Source organism: Engystomops pustulosus, chromosome 2 (assembly GCF_040894005.1).
Source record: "Engystomops pustulosus chromosome 2, aEngPut4.maternal, whole genome shotgun sequence".
Lineage (NCBI taxonomy): Eukaryota > Metazoa > Chordata > Amphibia > Anura > Leptodactylidae > Engystomops > Engystomops pustulosus.
Window position 1 is genome coordinate 249,621,473 of NC_092412.1, and position 14,735 is coordinate 249,636,207.

The 14,735-nt window shown below is 42.0% G+C and overlaps 1 protein-coding gene across 6 annotated transcripts in view; it reads right to left on the minus strand.

Annotated features, from left to right (window-relative positions):
* The window catches only part of DSCAM (DS cell adhesion molecule), a 336,141-nt gene that overhangs the window by 70,198 nt on the left and 251,208 nt on the right, over positions 1-14,735 (minus strand). For 3 of the 6 annotated variants that reach the window (XM_072138792.1, XM_072138797.1, XM_072138798.1), the window contains 3 exons: positions 12,480-12,578; positions 8,255-8,479; positions 2,384-2,674 (listed from right to left, as the gene is read on the minus strand). In XM_072138792.1, coding sequence (XP_071994893.1) covers positions 2,384-2,674; positions 8,255-8,479; positions 12,480-12,578 — 615 coding nt within the window. The remainder of the gene's footprint in view (positions 1-2,383; positions 2,675-8,254; positions 8,480-12,479; positions 12,579-14,735) is intronic. The other 3 variants (XM_072138796.1, XM_072138794.1, XM_072138795.1) reach the window with 3 other exon arrangements.

The following is a 14,735-nucleotide window of genomic DNA, read 5'->3' on the forward strand; positions in this document are numbered from 1 at the left end:
CCAATGTACAAGAATATAACTACTATAATACTACCCCGATGTACAGGAATATAACTACTATAATACTGCCCCTATGTACAGGAAAATAACTACTATAATACTGCCCCCTATGTACAAGAATATAACTACTATAATACTTCCCCCTATGTACAAGAATATAACTACTATTATACTGCTTCATATGTACAAGAATATAACTACTATAATACTGCCCCTATGTACAAGAATATAACTACTATAATACTGCCCCCTATGTACAAGAATTTAACTACTATAATACTGCCCCCTATGTACAAGAATATAACTACTATAATACTGCCCCCTCTGTACATGAATATAACTACTAGAATACTGCCCCCTATGTACAAGAATATAACTACTATAATACTGCCCCTATGTACAAGAATATAACTACTATAATACTGCCCCCTATGTACAAGAATATAACTACTATAATACTGCCCCTATGTACAAGAATATAACTACTATAATACTGCCCGCTATGTACAGGAATATAACTACTATAATACTGCTCCCTATGTACAAGAATATAACTACTATAATACTGCCCCCTATGTACAGGAATATAACTACTATTATACTGCCCCCTATGTACAAGAATATAACTACTATAATACTGCCCCCTATGTACAAGAATATAACTACTATAATACTGCCCCTATGTACAAGAATATAACTACTATAATACTGCCCCCAATGTACAAGAATATAACTACTATAATACTGCCCCTATGTACAAGAATATTACTGCTATAATACTGCCCCCTATGTACAGGAATATAACTACTATAATACTGCCCCCTATGTACAAGAAAATAACTACTATAATACTGCCCCCTCTGTACAGGAATATAACTACTATAATAATGCCCCCTATGTACATGAATATAACTACTATAATACTGCCCCCTATGTACAATTATATAACTACTATAATACTGCCCCCTATGTACAATTATATAACTACTATAATACTACCCCCTATGTACAGGAATATAACTACTATAATACTGCCCCTACGTACAGGAATATAACTACTATAATAATGCCCCCTATGTACAAGAATATAACTACTATAATAATGCCCCCTATGTACAAGAATATAACTACTATAATACTGCCCCCTATGTACAAGAATATAACTACTATTATACTGCCCCCTATGTACAAGAATATAACTACTATTATACTGCCCCCTATGTACAAGAATATAACTACTATAATACTGCCCCCTATGTACAAGAATATAACTACTATAATACTGCCCCTATGTACAAGACTATAACTACTATAATACTGCCCCCTATGTACAAGAATATAACTACTATAATACTGCCCCCTATGTACAGGAATATAACTACGATAATATTGCCCCCTATGTACAAGAATATAATTACTATAATACTACCCCTATGTACAAGAATATTACTGCTATAATACTGCCCCCTATGTACAAGAATATAACTACTATAATACTGCCCCCTATGTACAGGAATATAACTACTATAATACTGCCCCCTATGTACAAGAATATTACTGCTATAATACTGCCCCCTATGTACAGGAATATAACTACTATAATACTGCCCCTATGTACAGGAATATAACTACTATAATACTGCCCCCTATGTACAAGAATATAACTACTATAATACTGCCCCCTATGTACAGGAATATAACTACTATAATAATGCCCCCTATGTACAAGAATATAACTACTATAATACTGCTCCCTATGTACAGGAATATAACTACTATAATAATGCCCCCTATGTACAAGAATATAACTACTATAATACTGCTCCCTATGTACAGGAATATAACTGCTATAATACTGCCCCTATGTACAGGAATATAACTACTATAATACTGCCCCCTATGTACAAGAATATAACTACTATAATACTGCCCCCTATGTACAGGAATATAACTACTATAATACTGCCCCCTATGTACAAGAATATAACTACTATAATACTGCCCCCTATGTACAAGAATATAACTACTATAATACTGCCCCCTATGTACAAGAATATAACTACTATAATACAGCTCCCTATGTACAAGAATATAACTACTATAATACTGCCCCTATGTACAATAATATAACTACTATAATACTGCCCCCTATGTACAAGAATATAACTACTATAATACTGCCCCTATGTACAAGAATATAACTACTATAATACTGCCCCTATGTACAAGAATATAACTACTCTAATACTGCCCCCTATGTACAAGAATATAACTACTATAATACTGCCCCTATGTACAAGAATATAACTACTATAATACTGCCCCCTGTGTACAAGAATATAACATCCATCACTAGATAATACGGAAATCATACAACACTTACTCCCATCATAATTCAGGGTTGCAAAGTTGGCCTGCTTCTCGGAGCACCCTGCGCTGTTGCATACTCTCATGTGCAGTTCATACCACATCGCCTCCTGCAGGTCATACAGTATATATGACTTAGACTGGGAGTTTCTCTGCGCCAGCGTCCACACGGTGGTGCCAAAGGGGCGGTACTCTAGGTTAAACGATGTGATCGGGCACCCACCATCATTCCACCCGTTCAGATTGAGCTTCACTCTTGTGCTGTTTATGCTGGCAAATAGGTCTTGTTCTTTTGAAAACTGGGGTTCTAGAGCAAAAGAGAAAGACATGGTAAATGTGTCAGCCCTGAAACTCAATATAAAGCAATTATTTACATCATATAAATATTAGGATCTGAAAGGGGTTTATGCAGGTTGTTAGGGTCCAAGTGAACGATTTGGGACCCTAATGGCAAGTGTTTGGTTTCTCTGCAGCACCAAAGAAAAATTAGGGTTTCAATGCTGGGTCCTCCAGAGAAAAGTAGACTGTAGGCGTAGGTCATGACTGTCTCTGTAGGTGATGGCTGTCTCTGTAGGTGATGACGGTCTCTGTAGGTGATGACTGTCTGTCGGTCATGACTGTCTCTGTAGGTCATGACGGTCTCTGTAGGTCATGACGGTCTCTGTAGGTCATGACGGTCTCTGTAGGCGATGGCGGTCACTGTAGGTGATGGCGGTCACTGTAGGCGATGGCGGTCACTGTAGGCGATGGCGGACTCTGTAGGCGATGACTGTCCCTGTAGGCCATCACTGCCTCTGTAAGTGATGACTGCCTCTGTAGTCGATGACTGTCTCTGCAGGTGATGACTGTCCCTGTAGGCGATCACTGCCTCTGTAGGCGATCACTGTCTCTGTAGGTGATGACTGTCCCTGTAGGTGATCACTGCCTCTGTAGATGATCACTGTCTCTGTAGGTGATGACTGTCTCTGTAGGTGATGACTGTCTCTGTAGGTGATGACTGTCCCTGTAGGTGATGACTGTCCCTGTAGATGCTGATTGTCCCTGTAGGTGATCACTGTCCCTGTAGGTGATGACTGTCCCTGTAGATGATCACTGTCCCTGTATGTGATGACTGTCCCTGTAGGTGATGACTGTCCCTGTAGGTGATGACTGTCCCTGTAGGTAATGACTTTCCCTGTAGATAACGACTGTCCCTGTAGGTGATGACTTTCCCTGTAGATAACGACTGTCCCTGTAGATGCTGATTGTCCCTGTAGGTGATCACTGTCTCTGTAGGTGATGACTGTCCCTGTAGGTGATGACTGTCCCTGTAGGTGATGACTGTCCCTGTAGGTGATGACTGTCTCTGTAGGTGATGACTGTCCCTGTAGGTGATCACTGTCTCTGTAGGTGATGACTGTCCCTGTAGGTGATGACTGTCTCTGTAGGTGATGACTGTCCCTGTAGGTGATCACTGTCTCTGTAGGTGATGACTGTCCCTGTAGGTGATGACTTTCCCTGTAGATAACGACTGTCCCTGTAGATGCTGATTGTCCCTGTAGGTGGTCACTGTCTCTGTAGGTGATGACTGTCCCTGTAGGTGATGACTGTCCCTGTAGGTGGACAGTCAGAATAACCAGTGTCCTATGGCTGACAATAGACTGGATATAACTGCCCATCACACGGATCATCTCATGAAAGCCTCACAATTTATCCGGTCTCTGCATTAGCGAGGATTGTTAGTTCTGTTGCCAAATATACATTGTAGAATCTCCTTAGACTTACATTATGACATATATGGAGTTCTGCTACGCACTAATTATATGGACTTTTGAAACAAAGGTCACAGTTCCCAGAACTATATGTTTATAGAAGATTTCAGTGATCTTTATACATAGGTTTCTCCTCTCATGTCTATCAACAGATGCTATGCCTGATGCCCACATATTGATACTTCCATACACGGACTCCCTTATCGATTCCTCCAATAACATCCATATATGGATCCCACAACTGATCACAACACACGGATTCCTTCCCTAATCTCCATTGTTGGATTCCTACACTGATCTTCACACATTCCTCAAACCTTCTCTATATACACCAATTCCTCCACAGATCTCTAGAATTTGATACTTCTACTGATCTCCAATAATGGAATTCTCCAATGGTCTCCACGCATGGATTCCTCTACTGATCTCCATATATAGATCCTTCTACCAATCTCCAATAATGAGTTATTCCAATTTTCTCGATATATATATTCCTCAAATCACCTCCATACATGGATTCCTCTGCTGAGCTCCAGACATGTGCTCCTCCACTGGCCTTCAACAATGGATTCCTCCACTGATCTCCAATAATGGATTCCTCTAATCATCTACATACATGGATTCCTCCAATGATCTCCATACATGGATTCCTCTGCTGACCTCCATATATAGATCCTACTATTGTCTCCAATAATGAGGTATTCCAATGGTCTTCAAAGATATATTCCTCAAATCACCTCCATACATGGATTCCTCCACTGATCTCCAGAAATTGACACATCAACTAATCTTCAATAATGGATTCCTTCACTGACCTCCAATAATGGATTCCTTTAATCATCTACGTACATGGATTCCTCCAATGATCTACGTACATGGATTCCTCTACTGATCTCCAGACATGAACTCCTCCATTGATCTCCAATAATTGGATTCCTCCACTGAGCACCACACAAAAATGTCTTCACTGATCTCCATATTTGGATTCCTTCACTGTTATCCATACATGAATTCCTCCCTTGATGACCACGCAAGGTTTCCTCAACTAATTTCCAGACATGGTTGTAGACATGTAGTCTAGGATGGACACACACACTCATCCAACAGATCCAGATCCTCACAGGAACCACCTTTGGAGTCAGTAGATGGCTTCACTTGGTCAGAATAACATCAGGTTGAATGTGAACACCAAACCACCAAAGTTTCTCTCCGTCGGGTGAAACTAAAAAGTTCCTCACCAACATCAAAGGAGTGATCGCCAAGGAAAGTTTCTTGTAAGAAAGTTTTCTCATTATATAAGTAACATGATTATCATTTCTCATTGGTTGGGTAATCATGGTTAATGGTCCATAGGCCGAGGACAGGCAGGTGCCTATTATTTATAGCATCGGAAGGTAGTGGCTCTCACGCTCCATTACTTAGCAGTTGACTACGTGATGCAGAGATGGCAGCTGTCACTGTATTATATTTGACACACTGCTGCCGGCAAATCTCATCTCATTCCAGAAAACTTTCTCAACAGCATTTCCTTAAACTTTGCCACTTACAGGGAGGCCAAGAAATGGTGTTCTGGCCAAGTGGTGGCCAGGAACCTTCAGAGCACCTTCTGATCTGTCTCTGTTCTTACTGTTGGGCTTGTCCAACCATCACATTGAGGACCCTGGCTCCATCCGATGAGTTCCTGTCAAAGGGTTGTTTCTGCCACTAAACTCTTGGAGCCTATCGAAGAACTCCTCAAAGGTGCTGTAAAGGTCTCACCTGAGAAGTCTCTCTCAGCCTGGTTGGGGTACTTTTAGGTTAGAAAACGTTTGTTATCCAATGCTATATGGGATTGTCCAGTTCAGGAAATCCATTTTCACTTAACCTGTGAGCCAATGAGAAGGAGGTCCTCAGTTCTGGATCCTCTTTTCTGCCGACAGTATAAAACAGGTACAAATGGCCTCTCTCCCTTGGAGGACCAGTCCTGTTCCGCATTAGACATAAAACCAATTGTTTACTGCACATTGTAGCTGCACATCTTTAATAAATGTTTTCTATAAGACAAATGTTTTTGGAACTCCAAAATAAAACCCTGAATGCAGCTAATTCCAGCCACCCTAAAAGCCAAAGCTACAAGACCTCCACCAAGGCCAAGCCAAGATCCCTTCAGCCTACTCTTCTAAAGACTCTTATTTCAGCTTAGCACCACCCCTATGCATTGCCTGTAAGCCTGATACTAATCACTAGTCTCCAGTTCCTCAATTTGTTACTTAATGATGTGTTCTTCTTCCACCACTCTTCTTCTTTGGTCAACATTGAAGGATAAACCTGAGAGCCCCTCCTTTTCAGGAATGAGAAGACCCAAGTGTTCCCCAAACTCCATATTGCAGAAGGTACAATATGAAAGGTTCGGTGTGTGTGTTAGGAAACCAAGTCTTCCCAGTACTCCAGGACCGATGTGGCCGGAAAAACAGTCATGTTTTTGGAAAACCAGCCATCATCAATTTTCTACGGTCATGGATTGGATTAAAGTCCTTACAGAAGAGACAACTAAGATGATACTAGAGATTTCCATTCATGGTCTTCATAAAAAGTTAAGGGTTTCTATCCTTTTAGATTCAAGACTTGAGGATACATCCTCTGATAAGACTGGTAACAGTAGGTGAAAAAAACATGGCGAATCGACCAAAAGATCTGCCCAGTTACCTTTCAAGAAGAAATGTGTCCACTAAAAGAAAGTCTTAAGTCTTTTTGAAGGTTCTCCTCAAAAATAACTTTCGTTTGGAAATCTGAACAAAGAAACTTGAGGTACCCAACATCTCACTTCAACACAGTAGACCTGCAGAAGTGGTGTCTTCCGGAAGGGGGGATCAAAGCTTAAGCCACCTGACTTCCCGTGGATGGGCAATCTACAGTAGACCAGGCAAGGATGGAACTGTTTATCCAAGCAAACCAGAAAAAAGGGTTTGGACTATCATCAGTCCATATGGATATTGTAGGTCTAGGGAACCTCAACCAATGTCATAAATTTAGGAAGTAATGGGATAAGCATTGGAGTGCAGGATAATAAGGGGTCGATGTCCTGATCCCAACAACCTAGAAGAAATACCAATAACCCTACTGTGATCGGAGCTATTAAGTTGTCTTCTCCAGTCAAGTCAAAGGCAACTCTGAGCTTCATTCCTCGGAAACATTGGCGACATAGTTAATACTTCGAGAAGAGAAGATAAAGGTCAAACGAAGAGCAAGTCTTCTTCTTAATCCCACCTCTACTGCATACAAAGCTACCTTCTACTTTCCAAGAAGATCAAACTGGATATATTGATGCAGAGAGCAAACAATCAGAGCCTGACCCGGGGAAATGTATGCGGAGCTCCACCGCGAGCACATTAATATTTATGGGCACGAAATACGATTTATAAAGAAAATGAGTTGCAGCAGCAGATTGTGCCAAAAATGTGGCCTCTCAAAGTTTCAATGCCGATTACTGGGATTATTGGCTGTAGTGAAGGCTACAACCCACTGCGGAACATCTGTCTAAGGTGGGTGGTCAAGACATGTAAGTATATAAAGGGTCAAGAAACAAAGCATTATGGTAAGGTTGGAGAGAAAACATAGCACCATAATATTAGGTTCCTTCACCAGATTTGTACCTACTATGTAGTCAAACCATGCAGCTGCTATGGGGCCTGTGAGGTAGGGGGCCCTGTGATGACCAATTCCTGCTTCCCAATGTTGATTGTTGTACATTCAGGTAGCGGCTACTAGGGGGAGCTCAGTGCAAAAAGATTTTTAAAGTTTCAAAGGAAGCTGTATGCATTCCTATGTCCTGAGCTCCCCCTAGTGGCCGCTTCAGGCAGCCAATTTGATGACTTTGGAGCATGCACACAGGATTTATTAAAAAATTTTGGCTCCGTTAAAATATTATTCTTAGGACAGGGTTGAATTGGGACTTCTATATTACTGGGAAGGGGAGAATACATTTGTTTACGCTCCTATGTGCATATCTAGGCTGATATACAAAATCTATACAGTGATGATCAATTTAGTAATTATACAAATTATTTACGGTCACAAACATTAGAATTTAGCAATTACAGATTAAAGCAAAAAAAAAAAAAAAAAAAAAGGAAAAAAAACGGATAACTCATAATTACTTCCTGCTATGGATGGGCAGGACAAGACTCCAGTACCTTTCCCAAGGGTTTTTGCCTCTATGATCTCACTGATGCGCCCTGGTCCAACTCCGTTCTGGGCCGTCAGAGTGAATTTGTACCATGTGCCGCATTTCAAATTTTCCAGGCGGTAGGAACGTTCACTGGGGCTGATGGGAAAACTGCCCCATTGCTCACTGTTATCCTCCGAGTACTGGAGAATGTAACCTGGGAGGGTGAAAGAACATCAGACAATAATGAGTTAAAGGGAAACTGTCAGCAAACACCATTCAGTACTGCAGTGTTAGGTATTGCCCCTGGAGAGATGTGTAGTCATAACGTTTTGTATGTTGTTAGTAGCAGCAGAGCTGTGAAATATAGATTTATATTAATGGGATTGTACCTCTCTAAGTGCTCTGGGATGGCATGTCCTCACACTGCTTTGCTGTGTGCACTGAGCAGCTACACAGCAGGTTTCCCCTACTCTGAGTAACTGCTGTAACATTAAACCAGAAAATCGCTTCATGTTACACTCAAAGCAGAGGGAAGAAGCTGTAAAGAAGCTCATTGCAGGACACCGACTACAGCTAACAACAGAGAAGTTAAGATATAGAACACAAATTTATGTTTCACAATCCTGCTGCTACTAACAACATAAACAAAGGTGTGGCTCAAATGAACTTTGGTGCCCATAACTAACACTAACTGCAGACTGTATAGTCATTGCAGAGAGATACGAGCACAGCAGTCCACATTCCCAGTGTACTTCAAGGTCATCAATCCTGGAATGGAATATAAATCCATATTTCACAGTCCTGCTGCTACTAACAACATATACAGAGATATGATTACACATCTCTCCAAGGAGAATACCTAACACTGGCTACAGAGAGTTAAAAGCACAGCAGTGTGAGCACATTCCCCCATTGCACTTGGAGAAGATACAAACCTGGAATATAAATCTATATTTCATAGTCCTGCTGCTACTAACAACATATACTGAGGTATGATTAAACATCTCGCCAGGTACAATATCTAACATGACAACAAATATCTGCTTATAGATCTACTGGTTTGGTCTTAATTCTGCATCATGTCAAAAGGCTTCCTGAAAGTCATGCTTGATGTCAAGGGAGCCTTACATGGCAGCTAAAGGAGGCGTGGTTTTCCTTATCCCATTTTGGAAGTTTCCAGTTTCCATCTGTAGTCTGCTGTTGTCAAGGATCATCCAGAAACTTCCAGCCTGAGTCACATGACCACCAGATTCCCATCATCACCTTAAATATGAAGATAGATCTAAACCAAGGCAAATTTCCCCTCTAGAATGTTCTGGATCGGTATTTGTACTGATACAATTTCAGCATCTGTTCCTACTTTGTTACTGGACTCAAATGCTTATTATCACAGATGACTAAAGATGAGGGGACCCAAACCTGGACATGTTGATTGATTGACATGTTGGCAGCTTTACGCCTTAGCAACTAGGCATGGCTGTGATTGGTCAGGTGTGTCCTCCCGGTGTCCACCTGGCCAATCGCAGCCATACCTAGTTGCTAGGGATATAGATCTGCCTGATTGGCTGCTGTGCATCACATCAAGCAACCTGTCAAACCTGGATTCCTGCTTCCCGCAGCCACCACTAGGGGGAGCTTATTGCATACAAACCTATTCAAGGGCTTCTATGGTAATTTTATGTTACCTCTTAATTACTAAATTCCATTACATTATCCTGACATCCATTGCTCCTTAGCTCCTGCCGAGTTAGAGGCAGTGAGCTCCCCCTAGTGGTGGCAGCAGGAGGACAGATCTTGATCAATTTCAAAGGGGCCAACTTGAAGTCTTTCAAGCAGATATGTTTAGTATATTCCTGTAGATAACACAATTATCGCTGCTTCTATACTGATGCTAGAACACATGTTTTCTCCAGAAGATTCGTGACCACAAATATGAGAAACCCCCGACACCTGAAGACAAGATATCAAAGGGGTTGTCATCCGGCTGCTGAGGCATCGGAGAGCTCCTTTGATGTTCTCTTCTCTTGTGAAATCGGAAGACAACATCCTGACAGGACGTCTAAGAAGAAACCATCTAATGGGGCATGAACAAAGCCATCCCTATGACGGGTGCGGGGAGTCCTGTCACTAGAGTCACCCCCCACCCCCTGCACCTCCCAGACTCCGCACCACGTCCCCTTCTAACATATCCCCAAAACTTTCATACAGTGATACATTGGATTCTGTGGGAACTGGATAACAACCTCACTACATGCATACAGAAATAGGGGAAATGTTACCTTCTGGGCAAACCTCTAGCTTCCTTTGTCTCCAAGGTAACAGACTACAAACAAAATGAATGTAGTCTGATTCTGCAGTCCCTACCTTTTGACAAGCGACTTAATTTATGTGAAAGTAAAGAAATTAAAATATACATTTTCATAACTACTGTATTTTGAGCAAGATGTATTTACTGAAAAGTACCTGTATCTTATAGATCAAAGGTCAGCAGGACCTTCCACTGCCAGACCCTCCTGAGGACTGTCCTGGAGATCGGGTGAAGCGCTGCCAAAGCCCTTTACCCTATCTCTGAGAGAGCAGGATCTCTGCACTGATCTCGCTTCTCCTCTCCTTGATGTCACAACATGAATATTACTGCAGGACCTAAAGTGATGTCAGAATCATGTGACTGGTCACATGCTTCCTGCATCACTGCAAGGTCCTTAAAGGAAACCTACCAATTGATTTGATGCAGTATGAAGCAAACATTCCTTGAGAATGCTGTAGCTACACTGATGCAGGAGCATATCTTGGTTTTGCTGATTAAACAATTCAAAAATGATGATAATGAAGCGGTCTGGATTCTGTGGCTGGCTCAGCACTTCTCCTTTCACATTAGTTATTCATTGCACTAGAGGATGTAATCACTGTGTTATGCCTGAAGGCAGAATAATCAATTGATGCACCATCCACCAGCTGCTGTGAATGAGTGATCCAGCTCAGGTTGATTAGTCATGTCTGGACTAAGCCCTGTGTGTAATACAAGCTCTGTGTAACTTGTGAATTGGTGCAATTCAGCTTTCCCAAGTTCCTGAATTTTATCAGTTCAGGGATTAAACAAGATATGTTTCTGCATTAGTGTAGCTACAGCATTCTCAAGGTATGTTTGCTTCATAATGCATGAAAACAAATGGTAGGTTTCCTTTAAGCCCTTTCATGCTGAGCTAGCAGAGCTGTGTGTGAGTGAAAGGTTGTAGTAGAGCTATGTATAGGTATGTGGATGTAGCAGTGCTGTCTGTAAGTGAATGGATTCAGCAGAGCTGTGTGTGTGTGTGAGTGAATGGATGTAGCAGTGCTGTGTGTGAGTGAATGGATGTAGCAGTGCTGTGTGTGTGAGTGAATGGATGTAGCAGTGCTGTGTGTGTGAGTAAATGGATGTAGCAGTGCTGTGTGTGAGTGAATGGATGTAGCAGTGCTGTGTGTGTGAGTGAATGGATGTAGCAGTGCTGTGTGTGTGAGAGTGAATGGATGTAGCAGTACTGTGTGTGAGTGAATGGATGTAGCAGTGATGTGTGTGTGTGAGTGAATGGAGGTAGCAGTGCTGTGTGTGTGTGAGTGAATGGATGTAGCAGTGCTGTGTGAGTGAATGGATGTAGCAGTGCTGTGTGTGTGAGTGAATGGATGTAGCCGTGCTCTGTGTGAGTGAATGGATGTAGCCGTGCTCTGTGTGAGTGAATGGATGTAGCAGTGCTGTGTGTGAGTGAATGGATGTAGCAGTGCTGTGTGTGAGTGAATGGATGTAGTAGTGCTGTGCTTGTAAAAGAAAAACAGGGAACTTTAATTGGTGTCAACTATATCTTTGTTTTTTTTGGACTAAATCTGTGGTGTGTCTTGTAGACCAAAAAATATGGTAATTTATTGAATAATTAGTTAATTAACTGAATGATTTCACATTTAATAAGTTAAGGTTTTCTTATCAAAATTGTGTAGGCTTTCCATAGCACTTTTCCACTCATTAGATTCAGAGAAAGTCACCCTTGTATTTTCTCAGTCTCAGTAGTGCAAAATGTCTAATACAGTAGTGATGTCTTGGATGATAGAAATAAAGAAATGTTTCTCCCATTTTAAATTCACATTATGGGACCTGTATTGATTTTCTGGAAGGTTTTCCTATCTGAATAATAATACCTCATTTATAAACTAATATACAGACTGACCTTCCTGCGCCATCTTACCTCGGATAGAGCTCCCCCCATTGTCTCCCGGTATCCAAGAGAGGGTGATGGAAGAAGAAGTACTTTTGGAAACAGTCAACCGAGGTTGGTCAGGAGGCACTGGAAGAAAGACAGGGAAAGTGACATCACATCATGATAAGTAATGTCATGTATGTACAGTGACTGCACCAGCAGCAGACTAGTGAGTGCAGCTCTGGAGTATAATACAGGATGTAACTCAGGATCAGTACAGGATAAGTAATGTCATGTATGTACACAGTGACTGCACCAGCAGCAGACTAGTGAGTGCAGCTCTGGAGTATAATACAGGATGTAACTCAGGATCAGTACAGGATAAGTAATGTCATGTATGTACACAGTGACTGCACCAGCAGCAGAATAGTGAGTGCAGCTCTGGAGTATAATACAGGATGTAACTCAGGATCAGTACAGGATAAGTAATGTCATGTATGTACACAGTGACTGCACCAGCAGCAGAATAGTGAGTGCAGCTCTGGAGTATAATACAGGATGTAACTCAGGATCAGTACAGGATAAGTAATGTCATGTATGTACACAGTGACTGTACCAGCAGCAGAATAGTGAGTGCAGCTCTGGGGTATAATACAGGATGTAACTCAGGATCAGTACAGAATAAGTAATGTCATGTATGTACACAGTGACTGCACCAGCAGCAGAATAGTGAGTGCAGCTCTGGGGTATAATACAGGATGTAACTCAGGATCAGTACAAGATAAGTAATGTCATGTATGTACACAGTGACTGCACCAGCAGCAGAATAGTGAGTGCAGCTCTGTGGTATAATACAGGATGTAACTCAGGATCAGTACAGGATAAGTAATGTCATGTATGTACACAGTGACTGCACCAGCAGCAGAATAGTGAGTGCAGCTCTGGAGTATAATACAGGATGTAACTCAGGATCAGTACAGGATAAGTAATGTCATGTATGTACACAGTGACTGCTCCAGCAGCAGAATAGTGAGTGCAGCTCTGTGGTATAATACAGGATGTAACTCAGGATCAGTACAGGATAAGTAATGTCATGTATGTACACAGTGACTGCACCAGCAGCAGAATAGTGAGTGCAGCTCTGTGGTATAATACAGGATGTAACTCAGGATCAGTACAGGATAAGTAATGTCATGTATGTACACAGTGACTGCACCAGCAGCAGAATAGTGAGTGCAGCTCTGGAGTATAATACACGATGTAACTCAGGATCAGTACAGGATAAGTAATGTCATGTATGTACACAGTGACTGCACCAGCAGCAGAATAGTGACTGCAGCTCTGGAGAATAATACAGGATGTAACTCAGGATCAGTACAGGATAAGTAATGTCATGTATGTACACAGTGACTGCACCAGCAGCAGAATAGTGAGTGCAGCTCTGGGGTATAATACAGGATGTAACTCAGGATCAGTACAGGATAAGTAATGTCATGTATATACACAGTGACTGCACCAGCAGCAGAATAGTGAGTGCAGCTCTGGGGTATAATACAGGATGTAACTCAGGATCAGTACAGGATAAGTAATATCATGTATGTACACAGTGACTGCACCAGCAGCAGAATAGTGAGTGCAGCTCTGGAGTATAATACACGATGTAACTCAGGATCAGTACAGGATAAGTAATGTCATGTATGTACACAGTGACTGCACCAGCAGCAGAATAGTGACTGCAGCTCTGGAGAATAATACAGGATGTAACTCAGGATCAGTACAGGATAAGTAATGTCATGTATGTACACAGTGACTGCACCAGCAGCAGAATAGTGAGTGCAGCTCTGGGGTATAATACAGGATGTAACTCAGGATCAGTACAGGATAAGTAATGTCATGTATATACACAGTGACTGCACCAGCAGCAGAATAGTGAGTGCAGCTCTGGGGTATAATACAGGATGTAACTCAGGATCAGTACAGGATAAGTAATGTCATGTATATACACAGTGACTGCACCAGCAGCAGATAGTGAGAGCAGCTCTGGAGGCGGTTACCTCGTTAGAGGAGGGTGTGGCTGTGTGTGAAGCTGCTCTGTGCTTGTGCTCCTGAGCTCCTGGAGGATCCATCTACCTACCCAGGGCCTGCTCTCTCCTCTCCCAGGGAGGGAGTTAGGTTCCTGGGGATGAGCGAGGGAGCCGATTCCCAGGCTCCTGCTTCCCGGGCCAGGCCGGCGGGGGGCAGGAGAGGACAGCAACCGGCCAGCGCTATGGAGGACTCAGGGGTGAGACGTTCCACCAGGAGTCG